The 23144-nt window shown below is 46.8% G+C and overlaps 1 protein-coding gene across 3 annotated transcripts; it reads left to right on the top strand.

The window, feature by feature from the left end:
- Window positions 1-342: 342 nt before the first annotated feature.
- Msrb2 (methionine sulfoxide reductase B2) lies at window positions 343-22347 on the top strand. 3 transcript variants are annotated; one of them, XR_008718626.1, is made up of 6 exons: window positions 720-827; window positions 5539-5639; window positions 11239-11315; window positions 20620-20767; window positions 21643-21805; window positions 22233-22347. XR_008718626.1 is itself a non-coding variant. In XM_055593872.1 (5 exons), exons 1-5 carry the CDS (start codon window positions 417-419, stop codon window positions 21745-21747), a joined length of 438 nt encoding a protein of 145 aa, XP_055449847.1. In that variant the 5' UTR covers window positions 343-416; the 3' UTR covers window positions 21748-22347. The 3 variants fall into 3 exon arrangements, 2 of the variants coding, with proteins under 2 accessions (XP_055449847.1, XP_055449846.1); XM_055593872.1 differs by lacking the exon at window positions 720-827 and adding an exon at window positions 343-423 and having other exon boundaries at window positions 21643-22347; XM_055593871.1 differs by having other exon boundaries at window positions 21643-22347.
- The last annotated feature ends 797 nt before the right edge of the window (window positions 22348-23144 follow it).

The following is a 23144-nucleotide window of genomic DNA, read 5'->3' as shown; positions in this document are numbered from 1 at the left end:
TAGCATTGCAGTGAGGCAGGAAGAGCGTGAGCAAAAGAGATCCAGTCTCCAAAGCAAAACAAAACAACAAACAACACGCCAAGGAGAGGCCCGGGTCATCAAGTGCAGGCAAGGGAAGGGTGAAGAGGAACTTTGTCATCCTGGTGAGGCAGTGCTGCCCTTGAGACCTGGCCATTTCCTCCCCAGGTATCCACACGAGTGAGAACCCCTCCATCCATGCACAGGAATGCTCCTGGCAACTTTGTTTTTGATGTGAAAAAATTAGACACAGCCTAAACTAGTGAGTAAGTGGTTGAGTACAGTTTCGTATAGTCGAACACTATACAACAACGGTTTGTGCAAGAGCAGCTCGAAAAGCCAAGCAGCCGTGTACGGATGATTTTCTGCTGAGTGAAAGAAGCCATATCTAGCCAACTATGATAGGTATGATCCTGAAAACGTAAACACACTGACCACAACAGGATTTAGGTTAGGAATGACCCCAATCGGAGTGAGGTTCCCGTGGAGAAGAAGGCAAGAACTGGGGGAGGCTGTGAGCGGTTGGAGCCCGGGGATATGCCGGAAACCCAGTAAAGGTCAAGGGCGAATGGGTGAGAAGGGCAAAGCAGAGGAGTTAGGGGTTGGGGTTGGGGTGACACACCAGCTAGGAGGGAGAGGGCACCGGGGCGGAGGGAGGGGCCCAGCGGAGGGTGGGGGTTGGGGAGGTTGGGGAGAACCCGTTGGTGCCGGCGCCATGGCGGGTCTGCTGCGCGCGCTGCGGGGCCTGCCCCTGCGGCAGGCGGCCGGGCCGGCCCGGGGTTGCAGGGGGTCGGGACGCGGGGACGCAGGTAGGTCCTCGGTCGCGCCGGCTCCGGGCTTTCGGTCTCACTGTCCCGGTTGACCCGGGGCCGCCTCCGGGGAGGCCCAGAGCGCCTGTTCCGCTTGGCTGGCTGCCCCTAGCAGCCATGGTCGAGCCCCGCGGTTGGTAAACGTGGTGTTTGGGGGGAGCGCTGATCAGAGAGGATCGTCTCTCTCCCTTGCTTGCACACAGTTCGTTTATAGGTTACATTTCAGTTCACAGAATCGTGAGTGTCAGGACCCGTGGTCGCGGTCAGGGTCCCTGTGGTGGCCTACAGCTGGACCTCGCGCGCCCCTCCTGGGCGCGGGTTAGTCTGTGCACCCCTCCTTCCGAGGACGGCCGCTGCAGCCCGGGTGCTTGCTGCGGCGCCGCTCCGGGTCTGTGGACCTAGGACCGGAGACGGGCGTGCCGGTCATCATTCTGACAGTCATTGGTAGTGGCTGAGAGACAGAGTGGGGTGGGGTGGCAGCGCTCTTTGTCCCCATTTGTGAATTGAGGCACTGTTAACATCTTTCCCGGGAGGTTGTAGGAGTCGCCAGGGAGTCTCAGGTGTGATTCTGTGTAATTTCCTGTCCCTGTGCTTTGGCACTGGGCCGTCTCCTGACCTTTCTAACCCAGTTTTGTACCGTGCACTGCTGAAGGGTACCGATTCTTTTGGAAGTCATTTTAGACCCTTGCTAGTTTAAAATTTTAGTACTCCATAAACAAATGCCCTGAGACTGAGGAATGTTAACTGTCCTAACACGGCTTCCGGGAGTTTCTCCTTCCTTTGGCCACACCCCGTTTCAAGCCGATGGGGCTGGAATTGGTTTTTATAGCCAAGTGATTTTAGCGGAAACTCTGTGGAACTCGGTGCTGTCAGACACAGCCTGATGAATAGCCCTGGGAGTTGAGCGTCTTCAGCCATATTAAATTTGGCCAGACACCAGTACATAGCAGGAGCTGTGTAACTTTCCAGACAGCCCCTCCTGGGAGTTTATTCTACGGAAATAATTCAAAAGAAGAACAAAGCTGTATGTGCGAAGTCCCCCTTAACAGCATAACTCTCAGGATGGGAAACTGGCCGAAACCCAATCAGTTAAGGAATACTTAAGTAAAGCCTGAAGGTCCAGGTCAACAACCAACATCCGGTAAGAACGAGAAGCAGATGCTGGTTCTGTGGTTAGGACTTGCTTGTCAGCCGGCCTGAGTTCCAGTCTCAGCTCCCCAGCCTTTGCTGGCTTTGGTGTGTGAATGTAGGCATCCATGACAAACAATGAGTAGGCAGCATAAACAATACATGTTTCTTACAGTTTGGGGGGCGGAGAGGTCAAATATCAAGGGGCGTTGGCTCCCTGTTCGGACCGCTCTGGCTTAGCGATGTCCGCTACCCCGTGTGTTGGTGTGCGCTTGCTGCAGCGGGAGTGGTACGGGACGGACGCTAGCAGGGCGTGCTCCCTTCCTTCCTCACCCTCTTACGGTGTTGGAGGTGAAGCCGGGGACCTAGCACGTGGGCAGTCACGCAGAGGACAGGGATTCAGTTCCTCAGGGGCTCACATCCATTTGTAACTCCGGTTCTTGGGGGGAACTAAGGCCCTCTCTGGCCTTCCCTGGCACCTACACACATGAGATACATCCCCACAGACACGCACACATCAACATAAAGAATAAACAAATGAAATAAATATACTCTAAAGAGACTTCAAGGCTGCAGTCTGAAGACAAAAGGAAGCCTAGGACAGAATGCTCTGCCTTCCCCCAGGCAGGTTTAGTCAGCATTTAAGTCTGTCTTTTCTTTTAAGTCGAAGTGCTGAACGATTATAAACGCTTTTCAATGTTGAACAATGAAAATATTTATTATTTGTTTATTTTTGTCTTTTTTTTTTTTCATTTTTTTGAGACAGGGTCTCTTTGTGTAGTCCTGGCTTTCCTGGAACTCACTCCATAGACAGGCTGGCCTCAAAGTCACAAAGATCTTCAGGCCTCTGCCTCCCTGAGTGCTGGGATTGCAGGTGTTTGCCACCACGCCCAGCCTGAAAACACTCATTATCCACATTAGGCTTTTGTCCTGCTTCTTGGGTTTTATCTGTTTGTTTTGTTGTTGTTATTATTGTGGTTAGCTTGACACAGCTAGAGTTGTTTGAGGAGTCCCAGTTGAAAAATGACATTAGATTACCAGCAGGGAAATCTGCAAGGGGATTTTCTTGATTAATGATTGTTGTGAAAGGGTATTGTGGTTGTTGAGAAAGGGCGCAGCCCACTGTGGGCACAGGCTCTGGGCTGTGTAGGGAAGCAAGCTGAGCACCCATGAAGAGCAAGGCTGTCAGCAGCGTTTCTCTGGAATCTCTGCCTCAGGACTGCCTCCAGGATCCTGTGCTGAGTTCCTGATGCCCTCAGTGATGGAGCTGTGACATGAAATAATCCATGCCTGTGGTTGTGGTGTTTTATCACTGCAGTAGAAACCCTAAGACAGCTTTCCACCACCTTAAATGCTCTCTACCCATCTTGTCCTAGATACTCTGGGCACTCATGTCCATATAGAAATAGTAAGACCTAAGTCATGATGAGCAGGAGAAAGGGGGACAGAAACCTTGAAGCACAGTAGTAGATTATAATGGAGTAAGAAGTGTCAGGAGGTCAAGGGCCACCTTGGCTGCATAGTGGGTGTGAGGCATCATGAACATTTCAAGACCTTATTTCAAAACAAACAGATAACAGATTAGATCACAGATTCACTTTGCAGATATATACAATAGGGATAGCTATGTAAAATAATTTTTACAGTGCATACTTCTTTGGCAGATGAAATTGAAGATACCATTACAAGTAGCAAGGGAGAGAAGTTTAACTCCTTCCTCACAGACCATCTCTGTCCAGTCCCTCTTTGCTCCCAGGTGGTCCTGATGGGAACTGCTCCTCAGAGCTTTCATGTGGCTCATCTGCACCACTCCTGGGCACATACCTGAAGGATTCTAAGTCCTACCTCAGGAATATTTGCACATTCAATTTTATTGCTGCACTATTCACAATAGCCTAGATATCCAGCAGGTAAATGGATAAAGAAAATATGGCACTGTTGTGGAGGCCAAGAACACAGGAAAAAGACCACGAGATTAAATTCCGATAATTAACTAAATGTATTAAAGCTACTGGCAGGTTCAGCAGTCTTCAATCCCCATCAGAGACATACTGCCCAGAGGTCGGGGGAGAAAACCCTTCACTCTTAAAGGTGAAGATTTGTAAAAGCGAGTTACAAAGCCAAAACCAGGAGTCAATCATATCATAACAAGCAGCTGCTCATGGCTGTACATTAAACGACAGAGGGGCAGTCAACGAGTCAGGGTCGTCAAGAATTTATCCTTTAGGAACTTGAGACAGAGATGGGTGGCTATGAGGTACGAAGATGGATGCCTGTCACGGAGTGGAGTTTCTTACCCATCACAGTCACACACACAATGGATTTGATCCAATGCTAAAGAAAATGAAATCATGATATTCGCAGGAAAATCACCGGGACATGAAATCTTTATTATAGCATCCCAGACCAAAACAACCAGGTACCTCACATTTCTTCTCTTATGCAGGTCTTCTGTTTTAGTTATGTATTTTTAATATGTTTGTGGGGGGAGGTCCAAGATATAGGTCATCAAGGTAGAAGAAAGATGTGGAGCTGGGGAGAGGTCTTAGAAGAAAGTTGGGGGAGGGTAATAACATATGTGTCCAAGTAAAAGGAAGGTAGTGGAGGAGGGGACCGGGGAAATTGTGGGGGATGAAAGAAGAGCGGTAACAGAAAGAGCGTATGTATGGAAATGCCGTAATGAAATCCACTACTCTGCATGCTATTTTTAAAAAATATTACTTTTTATGTGTACAATGTTCTCTCTGCATGAACACCTGCAGGCTAGAAGAGGGCACCAGATCTCACTATAGATGGTTGTGAGCCACCTCACAACTTGGCGTTTGAACTCAGGACCTCTGGGAGAGCAGCTAGTGTGCTCAACCTCTGATCCATCTCTCCAGCAGCACATGCTGGTTTTTTTTTAAGGTAATTTATTAAATTACAAAAAAGAGAGAGAAAGAGAGAGACAAAAAGCTTTTTCAAAGTCATGTGACTAGCCAGCAGATTCCAGAAGGGTCAGAAAATGTAAGACCGATGTGCATACCTCAAAGAGGATGTTCTATGCGGTATGAGAAAACTAAACCAATAAAGACTTGAATTTTTTTAAAGTAGAAATGGGAGGAAGAATTCATTTTCAGCTGGGCAGTGGTGGCATATGCCTTTAACCTAAGCACTAGTATGGTAGAGGCAGGCTGATCTCAATGAGTTCAAGGCCAGCGTGGTCTACAGATGAGTTCAAGGACAGCCAGGGCTACATATAAAAACCCTGTCTCAAAACACCAAAAAAAAAAAAAAAAAAAAAAAAGGGAAAAAAAAAAAAAAAAGAAAAAAAAAAAAAAAACCCCTTTTCAGTGGGGGCCTCGAGAGAATTTGTTTGGTGGTGCTTCCTGTTTGAGGGGGGGGTGTCTTGCCCCGGGAGAACCAGAGAAAGTACTGGCTCTCTACTCCTACTGGTTTCTTGCTGAGGCAATGGATGAGGCATGTTGTGCCTGCACCTTCTGCTTCCTGTGGAGGACACAGTCACAGCAGAGAGACAGTGCTGGGCTTACTCCTCCGGCAAGTCTTTATTTTAATAAAATTAATTTCCTACTTAACAATGCAGGCTCTCTTACACAGTCCAAGCCCTCTCTGCGGGAGGCCGACTGGCAGAAGAAACTGACCCCTGAGCAGTTCTATGTCACCAGAGAGAAAGGAACTGAAGCGGTAAGCAGAAGGACTTACAGTGTTCTCATAGGGTGTCCTGAGGAAGGGAGGGAGGTCGGAGTAGAGATGCCTGTGGAGACTCTCAGGTGTGCGCAGAATCCGTCCGGTGGGCCTCCCGCACTCTCTGTATTGGGCCATCAATTTCTACCCACCTGTAGAAACCAGAATCTGTCTCCACCCTTCAGAGCTGCACATGCTCTCCACTGCCCTGTCCCTGCTGACCAGGCCAGTGCTCTGTCTACTCCTCTCTTCTGCCTGCTTTCGCTCTCTCTCCCCAAAGAGAACACAGAGGGTCCTGCCACTTCCCAGCTCTGAGTCACTCAGAAGCTTACCATTGCTCTCAAAGGAAATGCACAGCATTTAAATATTAACAGGTCCTCCCAGCAGTGACCCTGTCTGCGCTCTGTCCTCATGTGCAGCCTCGTTTCCTCTGGCTTCCTGCACTGTGGCCACAGTGTCCCCGAGCAAGCAAATGTTCTGTTTTCTTCCCTTTAATGCCCCTGTGTCTTGGGCTCAGCCATTTGCCCTCATAATGAATTCAGACCCTCCTTTTAGGATTTGCTATGATATATGTATATGTATATGTATAATGTATGTACACACATATGTATATATGTATGTATATGTGTGTGTGTGTGTATATATATATATATACACATACATATATACATACTGGGGGTGCTGGGGGTGGGGGTGGGTGCCCTCAGCATCCTGAAAAGGCATGAGATTCCCTGGAGCTGGAGTTACAGACTTCTGTGAGCTCCCACTGACGTGGGTTCTGGGAGCCAAACTTTGGTCCCCTGGAAGACAAGCAAATGCTCTTAACAGCTGAGCTATGTCTCCACCTCACAGACCACATTTTTAACTCAACCCGAATCACTTTCCCCAAGAGCCCTTCTCTCAGCCCAGGCCTAGGTTGCCTCTTCCTGTGTTTTCCTCACAGCAGCGCCCCCATGTTCTGTTCCCCGCTACTCTCTTTGGTGCCTGGCTCTAGTAGGCATTCAGAGTAGATGGTGGTGGATGTTGCATGTCAGAGGCTGAAACATTCAACCGTCCTGGACAGTCTCAGCTTCCGCTCATTTCCTCAGGTGGCAGCATTGTGCCACAGTAGGTGGGCTCAGGCACGAATACACCATTGCAGTTTTACCATGCAGCTGTTCCTATGAGATGCTTTCATTTTTGACATAGATCCCACGGACAGGCCCTCGTGTTGTGTGACCAATGTCTTTGCCTCTTGGCACCCAGCTGAAGTGCAGCCAGCGTTGGGCTTTTAAACACAGTCACACACTCAGTTTCTCTGGTGCCACGTTCACCAGACAGGCTGGCAGGTCTCTAGAGGTTCTTGTGAATGGTTTTGAAGTTATGTTTTTGTCCGACATCCTGTGGAATGAGACTATTTCTTATTGTTGTTGCCAGCACAACAGTTGTGTGTAATCCCAGAATGTTCTGAGGCAAGCCCAAGTCTCAGGTAACCAGCCAGGCCGGGTTTGGTGTGTGCAGGGAGCCTGGAGACAGAATGCCAGATGTTGAGGAGAATAAATCTGAGGGCTTCTGAAGCAGATGGTACGGTATCCGTTACGCTTGGCCCTTTTACAAAATGAGCATCATCCATTATTTTATCTAATGTTGTAAATCCCTTCCAGTTGCTCCATTTCCACATTAACTTCTAGAGCTGTGCAGAGCTGTAAGCATCAATCAGTTTCATTAGTCTAAGCGAAGAGACACTCCCAAAGCCTCCTGATTGGTGAGTCCTAAGTAAAATTCAGTTACATGTGTTTTTTTTTGGGGGGGGGGTGTTGTTTGTTTGTTGTGTTTTTTCATCAGGCAGCAGTAGTATGTTAGCAGTGGTTGCAGCCAGTGAAAGAATTTTTGGGGGCTAGAGAGATGGCTCAGTGGTTAAGAGCACTGGCTGTTCTTCCAGAGGACCAGGGTTCAATTCCCAGCACCCACATGGCATCTCAGAACTTCTGTTTCAGGGTATCTGATACCCTCACACAGACATACACCAATGTAATAAAATATATAAATAAATTATATAAAAATAATTTCACCCTGCCTGAGTAATAACCAAGAGTCAGGTGCTGGCAGAGGGGAGTTTCTCAGTCCGTCTCTGCCTCCTGATCTGGTCTTCCTGGTTTGAGCCCAGGAGGAGGGCTAGCTTTCTTGCTCTGTGGCGTCTCATTGAGGCTACAGAAGACACCATGGGCTCAGAAAGCAGGAGGGAGAAATCAGTGAGGAGGACCCAGCACGCTCCGTGGGAGGCAACCTATACATGCTTTCCTGGCAGCCTCGCCACATTCTGGTGATTGTCTCTTCCCTTTTCCCACAGGCCCCACCGTGTCCTCACGGCCACCAGCCCAGTGGCTGCTCACCTTCTTTTGTTGGTTTTCATCTGCCCTGACCTGTCCTCTTGGAATAATTTTGTATGAGATTACCTGCAGTTGTCCCTTTCCAACACATCCTCTGCCTCCAGCACATGAGAACTAACAATCAAAAAGAGGGACCTGCCGCTGGTACAGACAGAAATCTCAGGGTGATCTAGAAGTCCATCCTCCCTGACTGTGTGGGAGCAGGGTCTCCTGTGCGGGCAGTCATTTCAGTTCTGGCTTCAGCCCCTCCCCTTTTCAGTTTTCAGCAGCAGCAGCACCGCCCAGGCCTGAATTAATGATCACCATCCCCTAACCTTCCCTTCTCTCTTGTCTCTGATACCTCTTTGTCCTTCCAGTCATTTCTGACTTTTTATCGTGTATGGTTTTTTTCCATCTCTCCTCCTCCCCCCTTCCTTCCTTCTTTCCCTCTTTCCCTCTTTCCCTCAGTACGTGGAATAGGCACAACCACTCTGATCAAGCCAGGGACCATGTTTGCAGTGTCCCTGCCCAACCCCATGCAGCAGGACCAGGTACACATTCTTTATTGTAATATGCTCACAGCCTAGCATGACCTGTGAGCCATGAGGCCTCTCCTGCCTTCCCAGCGTCATCATTGCTTGAATGTTTCTCCATCTGCTCAGTTCTTACCCATTTTTCAAAGCCCCACTCAGTGGTGATTGGCATTTTTCCATAATCAGCATCTACCAGCTATACACATTAATAATGAAAGGTTAACAGAAGAGAGATGTCTCCTCTCTCAGACACTGTCTGTGTGGAAAGCCTTCGTGGATGCTCTTTCTAAGGGAGTGCCCTGTGTTAGTCTCTCTGTGGTGGTCATCAGAAGTCTGACTGTCTCCTCACAGTCTCTTGTCAGCAGGGAAATATAAACTTTGTTTTTAATTAGGGGGAAGTAGCTAACTTTTGGGTTAATTTTTCCTTCTGCAACATTAGCACCCAGTCCAGCACTGATTAGATACTAGATTATCAGTAAACACTAGAAAAAAATAAGATACAATAAAAGCTGAATTTGTTTCTAATATGTAAAAGTGCTTGGACTACATCAAGGAGTTGATGAGGAGACATTAGAAGTCAGGGACTGCAGGTAGACACCACAGCTGGACATCCGATAAGTAATAAGTCCTTTCTATTTGGACTATTTTATTTATAGTTATAGCAACTCCATGGCTCTTAGAAAAATGAAGTTATGTCTTACATTTTGTTGGCTGCCTGGTTTCCGTGGACAGCGCTTTCAAATGAGTCTTTCATGACAAGGTTGTTCACAGTGCTTATGTCAGAAGTCAGTGTGAAAGAAAAGCTTGCTAGACTCGGTCAGTCTTTGTGGCTAACAGTACCATCACGTTATTTATTTACTTTCATTTCAGACAAGGTCTGGTTATGTAGTTCAGGCTGGTCTTGAACTCATGATCCTGCCTGAGCCTCACCAGTGCTATGGTTACAGCCATGGGCCCCAAAGCCAGACTTTCAGTTTAGAGCTTTTTGAAGAGAGAAAGCATCCAAGTGAGCCCATCAGGTAGACTCAGCAAGTGGATTTGAACGTTTGAACAGGTTCCCCCAGGAAGGTGGTTTTTGTTGTTGCTGCTGTTGTTATTTTTTAATGCAGTTAGTACTATGGGGAGATTTTCGAGTTGGCAAATCTGGAGAGACAGAAAAATTTACTCCCTGGCAGGTCCCCCAGCATTCTATGTTTTGAGTCCTGTTGCATGCCCCGACCTGCGGGGCTTCAACGGGGTTCCTAAGGTGGAGAGATTGGAAGGAATGGGGGGAAAAGGAACAAGAGATGTAGAAATGAAAGCCAAGTCTGTTCATCTGATCAAGGCTTCCGTTTATAAAAAAATTTTTACCCAGCTTATATAGGGAGAAGGCAGGAAAGGGGGAAGGTTAATCTACTGCTGCAGGAGACAGGAAGAGTGCTTTCATGGGTTGAATATTGCACCTGCAAGATGCCGTAACGATGTTTTCTTAAGCTATCTCACGGATGCTCTAACACGAACAGACGGATGTCCTCACAAGCTATCACCCATGATTTCGGGTCCTAGGTAACTCTTGAACTAAATAGCTTTAGGTCTCCACTAAATGACCCTGGCTCACTACTTGGCTTTGGCTTCAGTAAACAGCTTTGTCTCCACTAGATAGCTTTGGCTCACCGTTTGACTTTGGCTTCAGTAGATAGCTTTGGCTCCCGGCAGTTGCATATGGGTTGGGTAATGCTTGCCACTATAACACAGCATTTGCAGTTAGTTTTCAATTTTGTTGACTGAGGCAATGAGAAAGGGATTTGACAAAAGGTTTTAAAGATTACGTGTGTGTGTGTGTGTGTGTGTGTGTGTGTGTGTGTGTGTGTGTAGCAGGGGGAGGGTACTGTCATGAATTTATGTGCACGGTATTATGCAGGTGCCCATGGAGGCCAGAAGAGGGCGTGAGATAGGGACTGCGTTCATTCACTGCTGTGCTTCTCACCCCTGCTTGACGGCTGAAAACCTGCAGTCCTTAAACTCCCACAGAGGTAGTGCTTTCATCTAGGTGATGGCCTAGAACCCTGGCTCAGTATACACTGACTGACTCTACACAGTGTTGACACCGAATGATGTGTTAAAGGCACAACCCATCAGGGATGAATCTCAGGGCTACGAATGCAAGGGAAGTACCCTACCACTGAGCTGCACTCCCAGCCCTTCATATTTCATCTTTAATTAGCGAGTTCAAAGTGTCTTAGACAAGTGTTTAGACTCCTATTGTTCTAGCTCTTTTGAAATGAGAGACTGAAGTCTTCCAGGATGGCAGAGGATGGGACTGGTGCTCATGCTTTTTTTGGACTTTGATGTTATTGGATGAAAGGTGGTACATAAATACAAAGCATTATTAATGTCACAATTTGAATATTTGGCATGATAAAGGCCAGGCTGTAAAGAAACTTGCAGGCTGCTTCCTTAGCTGACTGCAGTTGTTCTTTGTTTTTGTTTTTGTTTTTCCCTCTGCTAAAACTTGCACTTTGTCAAATTAGTATAATTCCTTGACTGGGGCTTTATTGTTGGTTTTTGCTTGGTTATTTTTTTCTTTGTAGTGGTGAACTTAAGGCCTCATGCCTGATAGGCAAACACTTTAGCACTGAACCAGCCACACCCTCAGCCTCAGTTTTGGGTTTAGACTTGCTCTATAACTACCTTCCCCACCTCCCAGTGTGATGACATTCCTTCCTTCTTTACTTTCAGCCTTTCAGCGGGATGTACTGGAACACCAAGGAGACAGGGATGTACCACTGTGTGTGCTGTGATAGCCCACTCTTCAGGTAAGATGAGAAATACGAAGAAATCTTAGACAAATAAATACTCTTGAAGTTTCGTATTTCTGGTGCTAAAGACCAAACCCAGTGGCCTCCTATATGCTACCACCAAGAATGCCCAGCCTCCAGGGCCCATCCGTTTCCTTTGTCTTCTGTTACTGCTGGGAGTGGAGCTGTTGGAGGAGAATGTTTATCCGTCTTGTCCCTCACCCCCACATTTACCGCAGCTGACAGGGGTTTCTGCCTGTGTTCTTCCTTTATGTATCTGTACAATGGGGACTTCATGATAGAGCCATTAGAATTTTTTAGAGGGAAAAGTATTTAAAGAAATCAAAACCCTAATAGTATTTGCTTGGCCATATGATTAAAACTATACCTCTCCCAGGGAAAATGGGTTTGTAATTTAATTTAGCAAGGCAGACTTTTATGAGGCTTGATGTCCCACAGTGCTTGACAGAAGCAAGCACCATGGCCTCTTCTATGTAGCTAAAAGTAAATTTAATTGTCCCTTGATTTCAAAGCCTCTTTTAAGTCAATCAGCATCTAAAATCTTTCAACAAAGGCTCTTTTTGTTTAGATATGCAGGAAATAGTCTTTAAAAAAGTAGATTCAAGGAAGAAGAAAGGAAACATCTTTGAAGTCTTGTTTTTCAGAACTTCAAAGATGTTTTCTTTTCTTTTGCATCAACCTTAAATTGGTTTAGAATAAAATATAAATCAAGCCAGCTCTGCGAATCTTCCATTAGGCAGAGCCTCCTTCTGTCCTTTGGGCTTTCAGCAGCCTGGCTTTTTGGCCAGTCAGCTGCTAATGCAGCCTGCATTAGGAAGCCAGACCTTCCTGCAAGGACAGGCATGATTAGGATCGATTTTCCTTCATGCTCAGGAGGCCAGGCCATGGCCCAGGCATATTGGTGCTGGTGAGAATCTATCTGAAAGAGCCCACTGTCGGCCACCTGCCCAGGAGTGCCAGGAAAGACAAGAATGAAGTTAGTCCGTACACAGTAGTATTGGAAGAACACATGATTTCCCCTGCCACACCCCAGCAGCCAACACTGACTTCTGTGATCTCAAGTTTCTTTTCTAAAGTTTATTTTCTTTTAAATTGTGAGTGTGTAAAGCGCATGCACAAGCATTTGTGTGTGTGCATTTGTGCATGTGTGTGTGTGTGTGTGTGTGTGTTCACAGGTGCCCTTAGAAGCCAGAGGTGCCCCCACAGCTGGAGTTTCAGGCTGCTGTAAGCTGTCTGACATAGGTGCTGCCAACCAAATTTGTATCTTCTACAAGAACATCACATGCACTTAACCATTGAGCCATCTTTGCCTCCCTGACACCAAGTGCTGTGAGGCCTTTTCTCCACTAGCAAGCAGTCAGTTCTCCAGCAGGTGCAGGCCAAGGGCATCCTCTGCTTTAGCTCAGTACTGATCTTGTCGGCTTAGAGACAGGCAGATCCTGCAGGTGGCCAGCTCAGTCCCCACGTCCTCTCTGCTCCTTCTGAGGCCAAGCGTACTCTCCTGGTTGTGAAGTATGCTCCTGACCAAGCAGCTCTCTGTCAGGCTTCCCTTTTCTCTTTTTCTCTTTGCTCAATCACATTACCTCTTTATTTCTAAGGCTCAAGGTTCTTTTGTAAGAAGCAAGGGTAAACAAATATAGAACTTGAGGAAGCAGTTTACTGGAAGGGTATCACTGTTTTCCAAACTACAGTTGAAGAGCTAAACAGAATGGGTGCAAGGGAAGGACAGTGGGTTCCACGCCCTCTCTGAGAAAATTCTCTAGAAACTGCCATGGGTTCGATTATCCAGAAACTTACCAGACACCGGTTTTTGGGGTTTGTAGAGGCTTCATTCCAAAATCATGGTCATGAGTAATGGACTCCCTTCCCTGAATGTTGGGGGTAGAGCTGAAAGTCCCCACACTCTAATCATACTTTGGTGGCAAATCCACATCCTGAATCTGTGGGCTGCTATTCATCAGTTAAGGTTTTATCCTACAAAAATATACTGTCCTTTTGAAGATTATAAAAATTTTGGGAGTTTCATGTGCCAAAAAATGGCAGAAAGAAGCAAACGTGGTTCCCAGAATTGCAGAGGTAAAACATGGTCTCAGGTCTCAGAACAGTTTCTTCGCCATCATTTCTCTCACGACATTAGGATGACTAGCTTGCTCTCAGCTGGTGGACCTTGTAAAGCATAAGACTATGTTCTTACAATTTAGTGGCTGGCCAGGTGTCCTGTTTCTCAATCTGGAAGATAAGAAGTCATCCCTTCAAGAACGCACTCCTAATGTCTAATCTCCAAGGCTCTGTTGACTCTGCTGGTGTCCTAGCTTGTGTGTATTTCCAGAGGAGGCCTTCTCACTATCCAATGGCTCCTCTCCCCACATCAGGCTCAGTTGTAGCCTTGAAAAATAGGGGAGCAGAGAGAGCAGGGTGAAGGGCTGTTGCCAGTGGGGCTTGCTGTGGTAAAGGACACACGCTGCCTCTATAGGAGATCTTTATAGATGCTCTGGGTTCTTTTGGACATCCGGAGCATGGCCAGTGCGGTGTAGCAAAGGTGTACGGTAAAGCAAAGCTCCAACTGCATGGCCAGGGGCAAAGGAAGGCAGGCTTCCACAATTCCCTTCAGGGCCGTGCCTCCAGTGACCTAAAGACCTTGCCACTAGGTTCCATCTTTTAACGGATCTAGTCTTGCCAGTAGCACCAAGCCTTTAACACATGGGCTTTAGAGAGGCATTTAACAACCAAATCAAATCATATTAACTCTTTCCATTCTAGGACACACTATTCTTAAAGACTTCCTTTAGAGTAGAGAGGTGACAGTTCTCTAGGTGTGTGCATCAGTTCTGTTGTTGGGTGACTTTGGGTAAGTTTCTTAATGTCTTTCTGCCTTGATTTTCTCATTTACCTATAAATTGAGACTACAAGGCACCCAGTTCATAGGGCTGTTGGCAGGACTGACTGAGTTATGACTTAATAGATATTAGCACATCATAGCAAGGCGTAAACACCCACGAAGCCCACAGGACATACCAACAGCGTATTCTTAGATGTAAACCCTTACCATTCAGGAGGATAGTGCTCGGAGTATATTCTTGTTTGCTCGACCACATTACCTCCTTATTTCTAAGGCTCAAGGTTCTTTTGTAAGAAGCAAGGGTAAACAAATGCTATTGCTACAAATATTTGTGTAGAGTCAACAAAAAACAAATCTTAGAGAAATGAGGAGGTAACTTCAGGAACCCTGGCTTCTGCAGGGGCCGCCACGGGCTGCTGGTCATCTGCGCATGCTCTGGATGCACTCACCCCGAACTGAGAACATGCCCTGGGCTTAGCTTTGGTTTCTTTTCTAAGTTCCTGTAACTATGCCAGCACTCAGTTCAGCACTTAAGTGTTTTCCATTGGCCCAAACATTTTACTTAGTGGAGGAGATGAAGCTGATAGGCTGTGTGAGTCCCTTGGCCAGTTAATTTTATCTACACACTTCAAGGGCTGGACTATGTGTGTCTTGGTTAGTTTTTAGTGTTGATTTGATACAACCAAGAGCCATGTGGAAAGATGGAGTTTTAATTGCCCAGATCAGCTTGTCCTGTGGGCACATTCACGATGTTGATTGTGATGATTGATGTGGGAGAGCTCAGCGTACTGTTGTCTGTGTTCAGTACCAATGTTGGGCAATGTTGTATGATTCTATTAATATTTACTACTGGTTTATCTTTTATTAAAGCTGCTGTTAATCCTAAACAGCTGTATACCCCAATCACCACACAGACACTGGCATTTCTTTAACCTAGAGCACAATGCTGGGCAATAGTTACTCCCTCCTAAACCTCCAAGCCCTCATAGTTTCCTAACATTTAGATTTCCCACATTATACTTGTTTTTTTTGTGAAATCTTAGCTCTGGTTCATGCTCCATGTCCTCCAAGATCTCTCCTCCAGCTCCATTCTCCTAGCTCTCCTCTGGCCCTTTCTCTCACTCATTTCATGCCCTCTGGCTCCTCCCCTCTTTCCTGTCCTCTGGCTCCTCCCATTGCACAACATTGTGGCTAGTTGTTTTATTTTGGCCTGATTACACACAGTTGAAACAGGATGCTTAGAGTAAGTATCACAATGCAGTATCCGGATTGAAACCAGAGAGTGTGTGTGTAGGGGGAATCAGCATTTGAATGAACAAGGGTAAGGTGTATACATTTCAAAAGAACATTATACCAACAGGCAGGTTGGCTAGGGTTTCGTAAGAACGGAGTGTGAACAGAGAGAACAAGCATTCCTTCCTCCATGGTTTTGGCTCCGACTTCCTTCAGTGATGGATTGTGACCTGGGAGTTGTAAGATGAAATAAACCCTTTTACTCCCTATGTGGCTTACGGTCAGAGAGTTTCATCACTGCAACAGAAAGGTCAGCTAAGGCTTTGTGTTTCTGAGGAAGCTGCCACCTTAGGTGGACAGAGGGTGGCTGCAGATGGAATTTGTTATAGTCAGGTCACACTGACATTGGATGTCCCTTTGATCGTGTCTAGGAAGAGGAGGGAAACAGGAGCAGAGCAGAGATTGACACATGAATTCTGCCAGCCATTTCCAGAAGCTAGGCAGAGGAACAAAGTGTTTCCTGGGGTCCTGCAGGGAACGTGGCTCTGTGGAGATCTTGATTTTGGACTTTCAGCCCTCAGAACCATAAGAGCATCACAACTACTTTGTTGTAACTTGTTGGTCCCACCCTGGGAAACTAGCATGATGTGTTCAAAACATGCTTTGTGACCCTAATCCGTAGCACCTTCCCTGCTGAGCAGCTCCAGCAATGATGATGCTGCCTGAAGATGTCAGTTATGAAGCCCCTGTGGATATGTGACAGAAGTTGTGAGTTTTTAACTCTTATCTTTTTAGAAAATATTTTTTATTTTTATGTTTTTTTAAATTATCTGTATCTGTATTTGTGTGAGCACTTGAGCACAACACTCTTGGAGGTCAGAAGAGTGTGTCCAGCCCCTTGGAGTTACTGTCCCTCCGTGTAGGTGCTCTGAGAGAGACATATGTGTTTTAACTGAGCCATCTCTCCAGCCTCTTGGACGCTTGTCCCAAGCACCAGGTCTGGTACAACCTAGGCTGTCACCTGCAGTGAGGAGCTGTCTGTGTTTGTGTAGCAGATGTGGAGACTGATGTTTCCAGTCTGTGAGGAACTTACTCCACATCTTCCTGTCAGTTTCCTTTGTGTTGCTGAGACAGACACCTGTTTTGGGCTGCGTTATTGAGAAGTTTATTTTGGGCCTCAGGAAGTTGAGAGGTCTGAGGCGATGGTGCCACAACTTTTTGGGGTCTGCTGAGGGTGTGGTGCTATTTCAAAACAGTGCAAAGGCCAAAGGGTGAGCAACCATACTGGAAATGAACAAAACACAAGAGTAGACTTGCCTTACCAACCAACTCTCTTGTTAACTAATCCAGGCCTGTGAGAACTTCAGCATTCCCTCTAAGCACTGCCACATGGCAACGAACTTTCACCCTTACTTGGAACTATATCCAGACCCCAGGAGTCACCCATCCAGTAAGTGCTAGTGCTGAGCTCGTGGTCCACAGAAACTGCAAGTGTGTCAGCCCTAGGGGCACTGCCTGCCAGACAGTTTGCTGTGAGCACTCTCACTTCTCAGACCTCTCAGCAGCTCTCAGTGGTGATTGCATCTCCTGTGAGGAACTGAGGCCCAGCAAGCTCAAATGGCTCACCCAGAATTCCACTGCTGCCAGCTTCACCCTAGGCCACCCTTCATTATCCCAGTCTCTGTAAGCAACGTAGATGATGCTTTTTACCTTAGTGTCCTCGCTAGGACTGTCTGGTGCCAGCCTTCCAGATCCCTCCAGAGCCTGGTCTCCAGCCGCGTCTGACGGAGGGCCCATTGGCCCTCTCATGATTCTGCTGTGTTGTGGTGCGTGGCGCTATCCATGGCTCTCTGCCACATGTTGGAGAACTTGAATGAGGGTGGCCAAGCCAGCCACACTTTCCAGTGTGTCACTGCTCCCCCACAGACCCAGAATCATCTTGTTGACCCTAGACCCTGGTGACACTGTGCTGCCCCCTGCCCCCCTGCCCCCTGCCCCCTGCCCCCCTGCCTCCTGCCCCCCTGCCTCCTGCCCCCCTGCCCCCTGCCCCCCTGCCTCCCTGCCTCCCTGCCCCCTGCCTCCCGGCCCCCCTGCCCCCTGCCTCCCTGCCTCCCTGCCTCCCTGCCCCCCTGCCTCCCTGCCTCCCTGCCTCCCTGCCTCCCTGCCCCCTGCCTCCCTGCCTCCCTGCCTCTCTTCTTTTCTCCCGCTGCTTCCGCAAGGGTTTATTACATTATATTGTTGCCAGGAGTGATGGAGACATATCTGCAATCCCAGTGACCAGGAAGCTGAGGCAGGAGGATCTAGATTTCGAGTTGCCAGACTGGGTTACACAGTGAGACCTTATCTAAAGAAAAACTACTTCAAGATTATGTATTTTATGGTCACGAGTCTTCTGGAAAATAGGAGCCTTTGGGAGCCTGATATAAGAAACTAGTTCGTTTTTTGTGTATTTATTGCACCCTGATGTCCTGCATGTGCCAAGTAACAGTGTAATATTGTTTAAAGCCTCGCGTGTCCCTGTTGAGAGGTGAGTGAGAGTGCTTTGAGAGTCGCGTAGAGTCAGCACCGGTTACCCACTGCTGATGCCTGTGGAGCGAAGCGAGGGGGCATAAACGGGGGGGGGGGGGGAAACCCAAAAAGCAAATACAAAAGAACGGAAGAAGGAAGGGAGGAAGGAAGGAAGGAAGGAAGGAAGGAAGGAAGGAAGGAAGGAAGGAAGGAAGGGAAGAGAAGAAAGAAAAGGAACGAAACTTCTCTCTCAGAGATCCAGAGTGGCTTCAGTTTGTGAGAAGTGGGCCATGTAATCAATTAAATATGTGCCCTGGGCTGTCCAGTTTGCTTTCATACTTACACTGTTGGTCTTAGATGATACATCTTGGGCTTACATTACTCAGTAAAATCTCCCAAGTTTCTGCCAATTCCATCAGTAAAGGTTTATTGTTTCCCATAAAGCTCATAATGACTTTTTATTAGCCTTAGATTCATTTGTCAATTTAAGAAAAGCTTTATTGCATTCATAATTCTCTATCAAAAGTCCTTTAATGGCTAGTAGCCATACAGTGCTGGGGGTGGGGAGAGGGTAAGAGGTGTTTAGAATATTTTTCCCTGGGACGAAGTAGTCAGGTAGATTGTTCTCTCTCTATCTCTCTCCCTCTCTCCACCTCCATGCTAGAGTACCATGTATCAGGCACTATTCTAAACATATGTACAAAACACCTCAATGATTCTTCGTAGCAATCTTGTGAGGCCATCATGTCACTATTGCTCCTAACACCATGAGTTGGTAACATCAGAGGATAAAATAACACCTTAAGGACACACTTAAGAAGTAATAAAGTGTGGCTTCCTACCAAGACCTCTTGGAAGTCAAGCTATCATCTCAGAGATTTCTCACAAAGAAGCCCCAGGGCTTCCTAGGCTGTTTCTAGGGGAGCAATGAGGTGCCTCCGGCCAGATAAGTAGACCCTCTGCATTGGACCATGCCACCCTCCACCCCATTCCACAGTTCAGTCAGAACAAGCTCGAGGCACAGTGAATGGGGAGGCACGGAGAAGGCTTTGTTTTAACATTTTTGAAATACAATAAAAATATTTGGAAAATTATGAAATGGCACAACCCTTCTCGTGAAGTTCCTGGCTCAGTTTAGAAAATATGATTGTCACAAAAATGCTCTTTAACATATAAAGAACTTATTACTCGCTGTTGTAGTTGTGGGGGTTTTGTTTGTTTCTTCTTGAGACAGGGTTTAGCCCTGGCTGTCCTGGAACTCACTTTGTAGACCAGGCTGGCCTCGAACTCAGAAATCCTCCTGTCTCTGCCTCTCCAGTGCTGGGATTAGAGGTGTGCACCATCGCTACCTGGCACAAATGTATTACTTTTTAGTATCGTATAAACCAAGCATGGGAATAGATGCTTGTAGTCCCAGCACGAGAAACGCTGAAGCAGGAAGATTATGCGATCACAGCCTTCTTGGGCTACATAATGAAACTATCTTCAAAAAGAAAGGTACTGTAATATTTACACATTTGAAAATTGTAAGTCATGTTTTTAGCTTGCGAAATGCTTCAGTAACCCATACTGAAGTGCTTAGGGACCTTAATAATTTGGGCCACAGAAATCCTGAGACCCAGATGTTTGCACTCCAATCATGTGGCCATATTTCGTCTAAGCTAGGAATTTGATTCTTTATAGCTTTTTTTTTTTTTTTTTTGTCCAGTTGTAGGTGAGATTTAACATCAAATCATTTCTTTCAGGTAAAGAGGATCATCTCTATGCTGTCTGTAATTTTATTTATTTTCCTGATGTTTATAGACACTTTCCTTATAGTTCTAAGACTATGAAACTTTAAGTCTTTTTTTTTTTTGAGATGATGCTGGGAATCAAACCCAGGAGCTTGTATGTGCCAGGCAGATGCGCTGCCACTGAGAGGAAGCGGCAACCTTGTCCTAAGGGTGAGGCATTCAGGAAGCAAGTCTCCCGCAGTCCTCCTGCCTCCTCTCTTCCGCCCTTTGGCCCACTCTAGCAAATAGCATCCTTTATCCCGGGGAGAGCACTGCTAGCTTCAGGCTTCCTCCAGTGATTGACTGGAGTGCAGGCTGACTGAGGGAGGACAGGAATGCTCACTGCCACATGCCTCACAGAGGAGTCTCCTCAACTCGAGTCCCTGCAAGGCAGGCGCTGTTGGCCGTGGTGAGGAACCCACGTCTTCCAGAAACTGAGGGGCTTGCCTACCTTCACACCTCTGAGTGCCCTCATCCTGTGTTCTGATAATAGAAAGTTCCATTGCTACAAGCTGCTGCTTCATCTGACCTTATGCTGACCTGTCTCCATCATGCAGACCTCCCCACCGCTGTTCTTCCTTTTGATCGCTTCCTTTTCTGCCTTTGGAGTACATGCATTTGATCTCATAAGGAAATGAGTTTTGCATGGCCATAGTCTTTTCAGTTCTTTTACATCAGATATAGAGAAAGAAGCCATTAGCAGCCAAGAATAAGACTTCATTTCACTGTGGCCATACAATGTTTTGAACAGCAAAGGGCAGCAAGAATTTCCTGGAGCCGACTATTCATGATGCCCAGCTTGGGATCTGGCAAAAAGAAGTGGGAGTCTGGACCTGCTCAGAGCAAAGGGATGAGGCCTAAGAAGCTCCTGTTATGCCAACATCCATTTGTCTAATGGCTGTGGGTCTGCACTGTCTTCTAACACTGTGGTCTCCGCTGTCTCCCGCAGCTCTGAGAAGAAGTACTGTTCTGGCACTGGCTGGCCTTCATTTTCTGAGGCTCATGGCACAAGAGGCTCAGATGAAAGTCACACAGGCATCCTGAGACGCCTGGACACTTCCTTAGGATGTGCTCGCATGGAGGTGGTCTGCAAGCAGGTGATGCGCTTTGCTTAGGTTCATTTTCTCTGAAAGGAAAGATGTCTTTCCTTGGCGCTTGTCTTGTCCTTCCATGGTGTACTTTGTCATCAAAATGCCCTGGGCTTGAGTCCTTCCTTGTAGTGACCTCTTTCCCATCCCACAAGCAGTGAAGATGAAGGTGGCATCTCTCCGCCTCCTTCCTGCTTGAAAGCGTGCCACCAGCAGGCACCTTACTCCTTCGGGGAGCCTGGGCAGGGGTTTTTTAGACCTAGCCAGAAACCTTGGCTTAGTATTTTATTATTATTGTTGTTGGTGGTGGTGGTGGTGGTGTGTACATGTACACACAAGCACCATGGTGCATGAGAAGGTAGGCGGATAGCTCTCAGGGGTCAGTTTTCTCCTTCCACCTTGGTTTCTGGGGGATTAACTTAGGTGTTCATACTTGTGGGTCAGGGCTTTTATCTGCTGAGCTATCTTGCCAGTCCTAGGAAACTCATCTTTATATTCTTTGGTGCTCACATTTTCTGAGGCATGGATTTTATAAGGTGGCAGAGGCTAGCAAATGAAAAGGGCTAGGTTTGTGTGCAGGAAAGAAAAGTGATTGTTGAGTGCTCACCCAGACTGTACTAATCCTTCCCCATTTTGTCTTCATAATGACTCCTTCATTATTATCCCCGTTTGACAGATGAGCAAGAAGGCCTCAGTTTAGTTTGATCATTCGCTCACATGTTCACTGGGGAAGTAGGACTGGCCACTGCCACAGCTCTCTGTGTAACCCATTTGTCCATGTTTGAACCAAAGTCTATTGCAAAAGACCATGCTTCCCAGCTGCCAGGTTGGGCCATGTGGGGCTGTTTTCCTGTAGAGTGACACATGTCCTCTCCCCGCTGCAGTGTGACGCTCACCTTGGCCATGTGTTTCCTGATGGACCTGAGCCCACTGGCCAAAGGTTCTGCATCAACAGTGTGGCCCTGAAGTTCAAACCAAGCAAGCACTGACCATCTCCGGGAGGCCGTGCTCTGCCCTCCCTCGTGGAGCCTCGATTCCACAATTCAGGTGGATGCCTTGCTTTACCTGCTGTAGGTGAAGGTTGTTACTGGTGGCAGGGAAGCCACAGCTTCTTAGTCACCTAAAACAACTCAATCTGAGTTGTTCACTTGGGTGGTAGAATTTCAACTGGCTGCCAAGGCTTTGGGTGGGACCACAGGGTGGGGTTCTCAGAGAATTTCAACAGGTTCATGGGCTGATGGGGGTCCCCAAACCACCTGAAGGGAACCTGAATTGGCCATCTCAGTTAATTCCTTCATGGACATACACAGGTGAGGGTTCAATGGGGAGAGAAAGGAATAGATGGGATGGAAGGGACTCGAGATCCCAATATGGAAGAGGAGGTTGGTGTGGCCAAGCATGGGAGACACACAGTGATGTGTGAGACCCATGGTTTCTTATAAAAATGTCACTAACTCTACCTTTCAACTCACAGGTGGAATCTATGTGAGTAGAGCCAACTTCCATGATTATGATAACGTTCTTCCTCAATTCTTTGCTACAACAATAAACTTCAAAATATTCAAATACAATATTGAGATCAATGCTTACTTTTTGTTTTGGTCTGTTAATTTGCTGTTATGTGATATGACTCTTAATCAAAATGACAAAAAACAATATAACCCAGCACCAAGGACAATAACCACACAGATGTTCTCACAAATTAGAAATCTTGAATTATTTGTTAGTAAAACGTATTTAAATAATTTTTTTTGTGTTGTTGGAAACTTAGTTACCCATTCTCTTCTTACCAAATCCATTGTACATTATTTGACATTTCGTTTACTGTCTAACCTAATGCAAATCATGACTTCTTCTGGCTTCTAGAAGAATGCTAACTTAGATCACAGATTCTACAAGAATGTTAACCCAGAATCCTAATGTCATTATTTCGTGTTTCCATTGCTAAGTAACTTGATTTTTCATATATGTTGTGAAGAACTAACCTCAGAGCCAAACAACCACCATCTTGGAACACTCAGTTGTGCCCACTTGGGCCAGATCATCCCAGCTGGGATGATCCCAGAGAAGTGGGGAGGGTCAGGAGACTCTCTCCTGAGAATCCCTCCCTCCAGACTGGTGTATAGCCAAACTGTACATGGCCCAGAGGAGGGGCTCGAGTTACAGGCCACAGAAGGGGAGGGAATGTTTCATCTACTCTGCTTGGGAATCCATCATCCCTGCTGGGTAAACACACTCTGGTGAAGCCTTTTAGAGGAAGAACGTACACTCCTCTGCAGGTAACCTCTCACTTAAGCTCTGTAAGGAAGCCCGGTAAAGTCATTGATTTCCCAGAATGAATTTGGTGGAACTATGCCTCCAAGAAGATCACACCCCAAGGCCACAA

The sequence above is a fragment of the Psammomys obesus genome, unplaced genomic scaffold (genome assembly GCF_907164565.1).
Source record: "Psammomys obesus unplaced genomic scaffold, mPsaObe1.curated_primary_1811, whole genome shotgun sequence".
In the NCBI taxonomy this organism is placed as follows: Eukaryota; Metazoa; Chordata; class Mammalia; order Rodentia; family Muridae; genus Psammomys; species Psammomys obesus.
Note: the sequence above shows the minus strand (reverse complement) of the source record. Positions and strands in the feature narration are given on the sequence as shown.

Bases quoted from the DNA above. Each gene is read 5' to 3' on its own strand.
- Msrb2 (XM_055593871.1), top strand. From the start codon at position 734: ATGGCGGGTCTGCTGCGCGCGCTGCGGGGCCTGCCCCTGCGGCAGGCG. The intron at 11,316-20,619 runs GTAAGATGAGAA...TGTCTCCCGCAG, and splicing joins TGTGATAGCCCACTCTTCAG to CTCTGAGAAGAAGTACTGTT. The intron at 20,768-21,642 runs GTGATGCGCTTT...TCCCCGCTGCAG, and splicing joins TGGAGGTGGTCTGCAAGCAG to TGTGACGCTCACCTTGGCCA.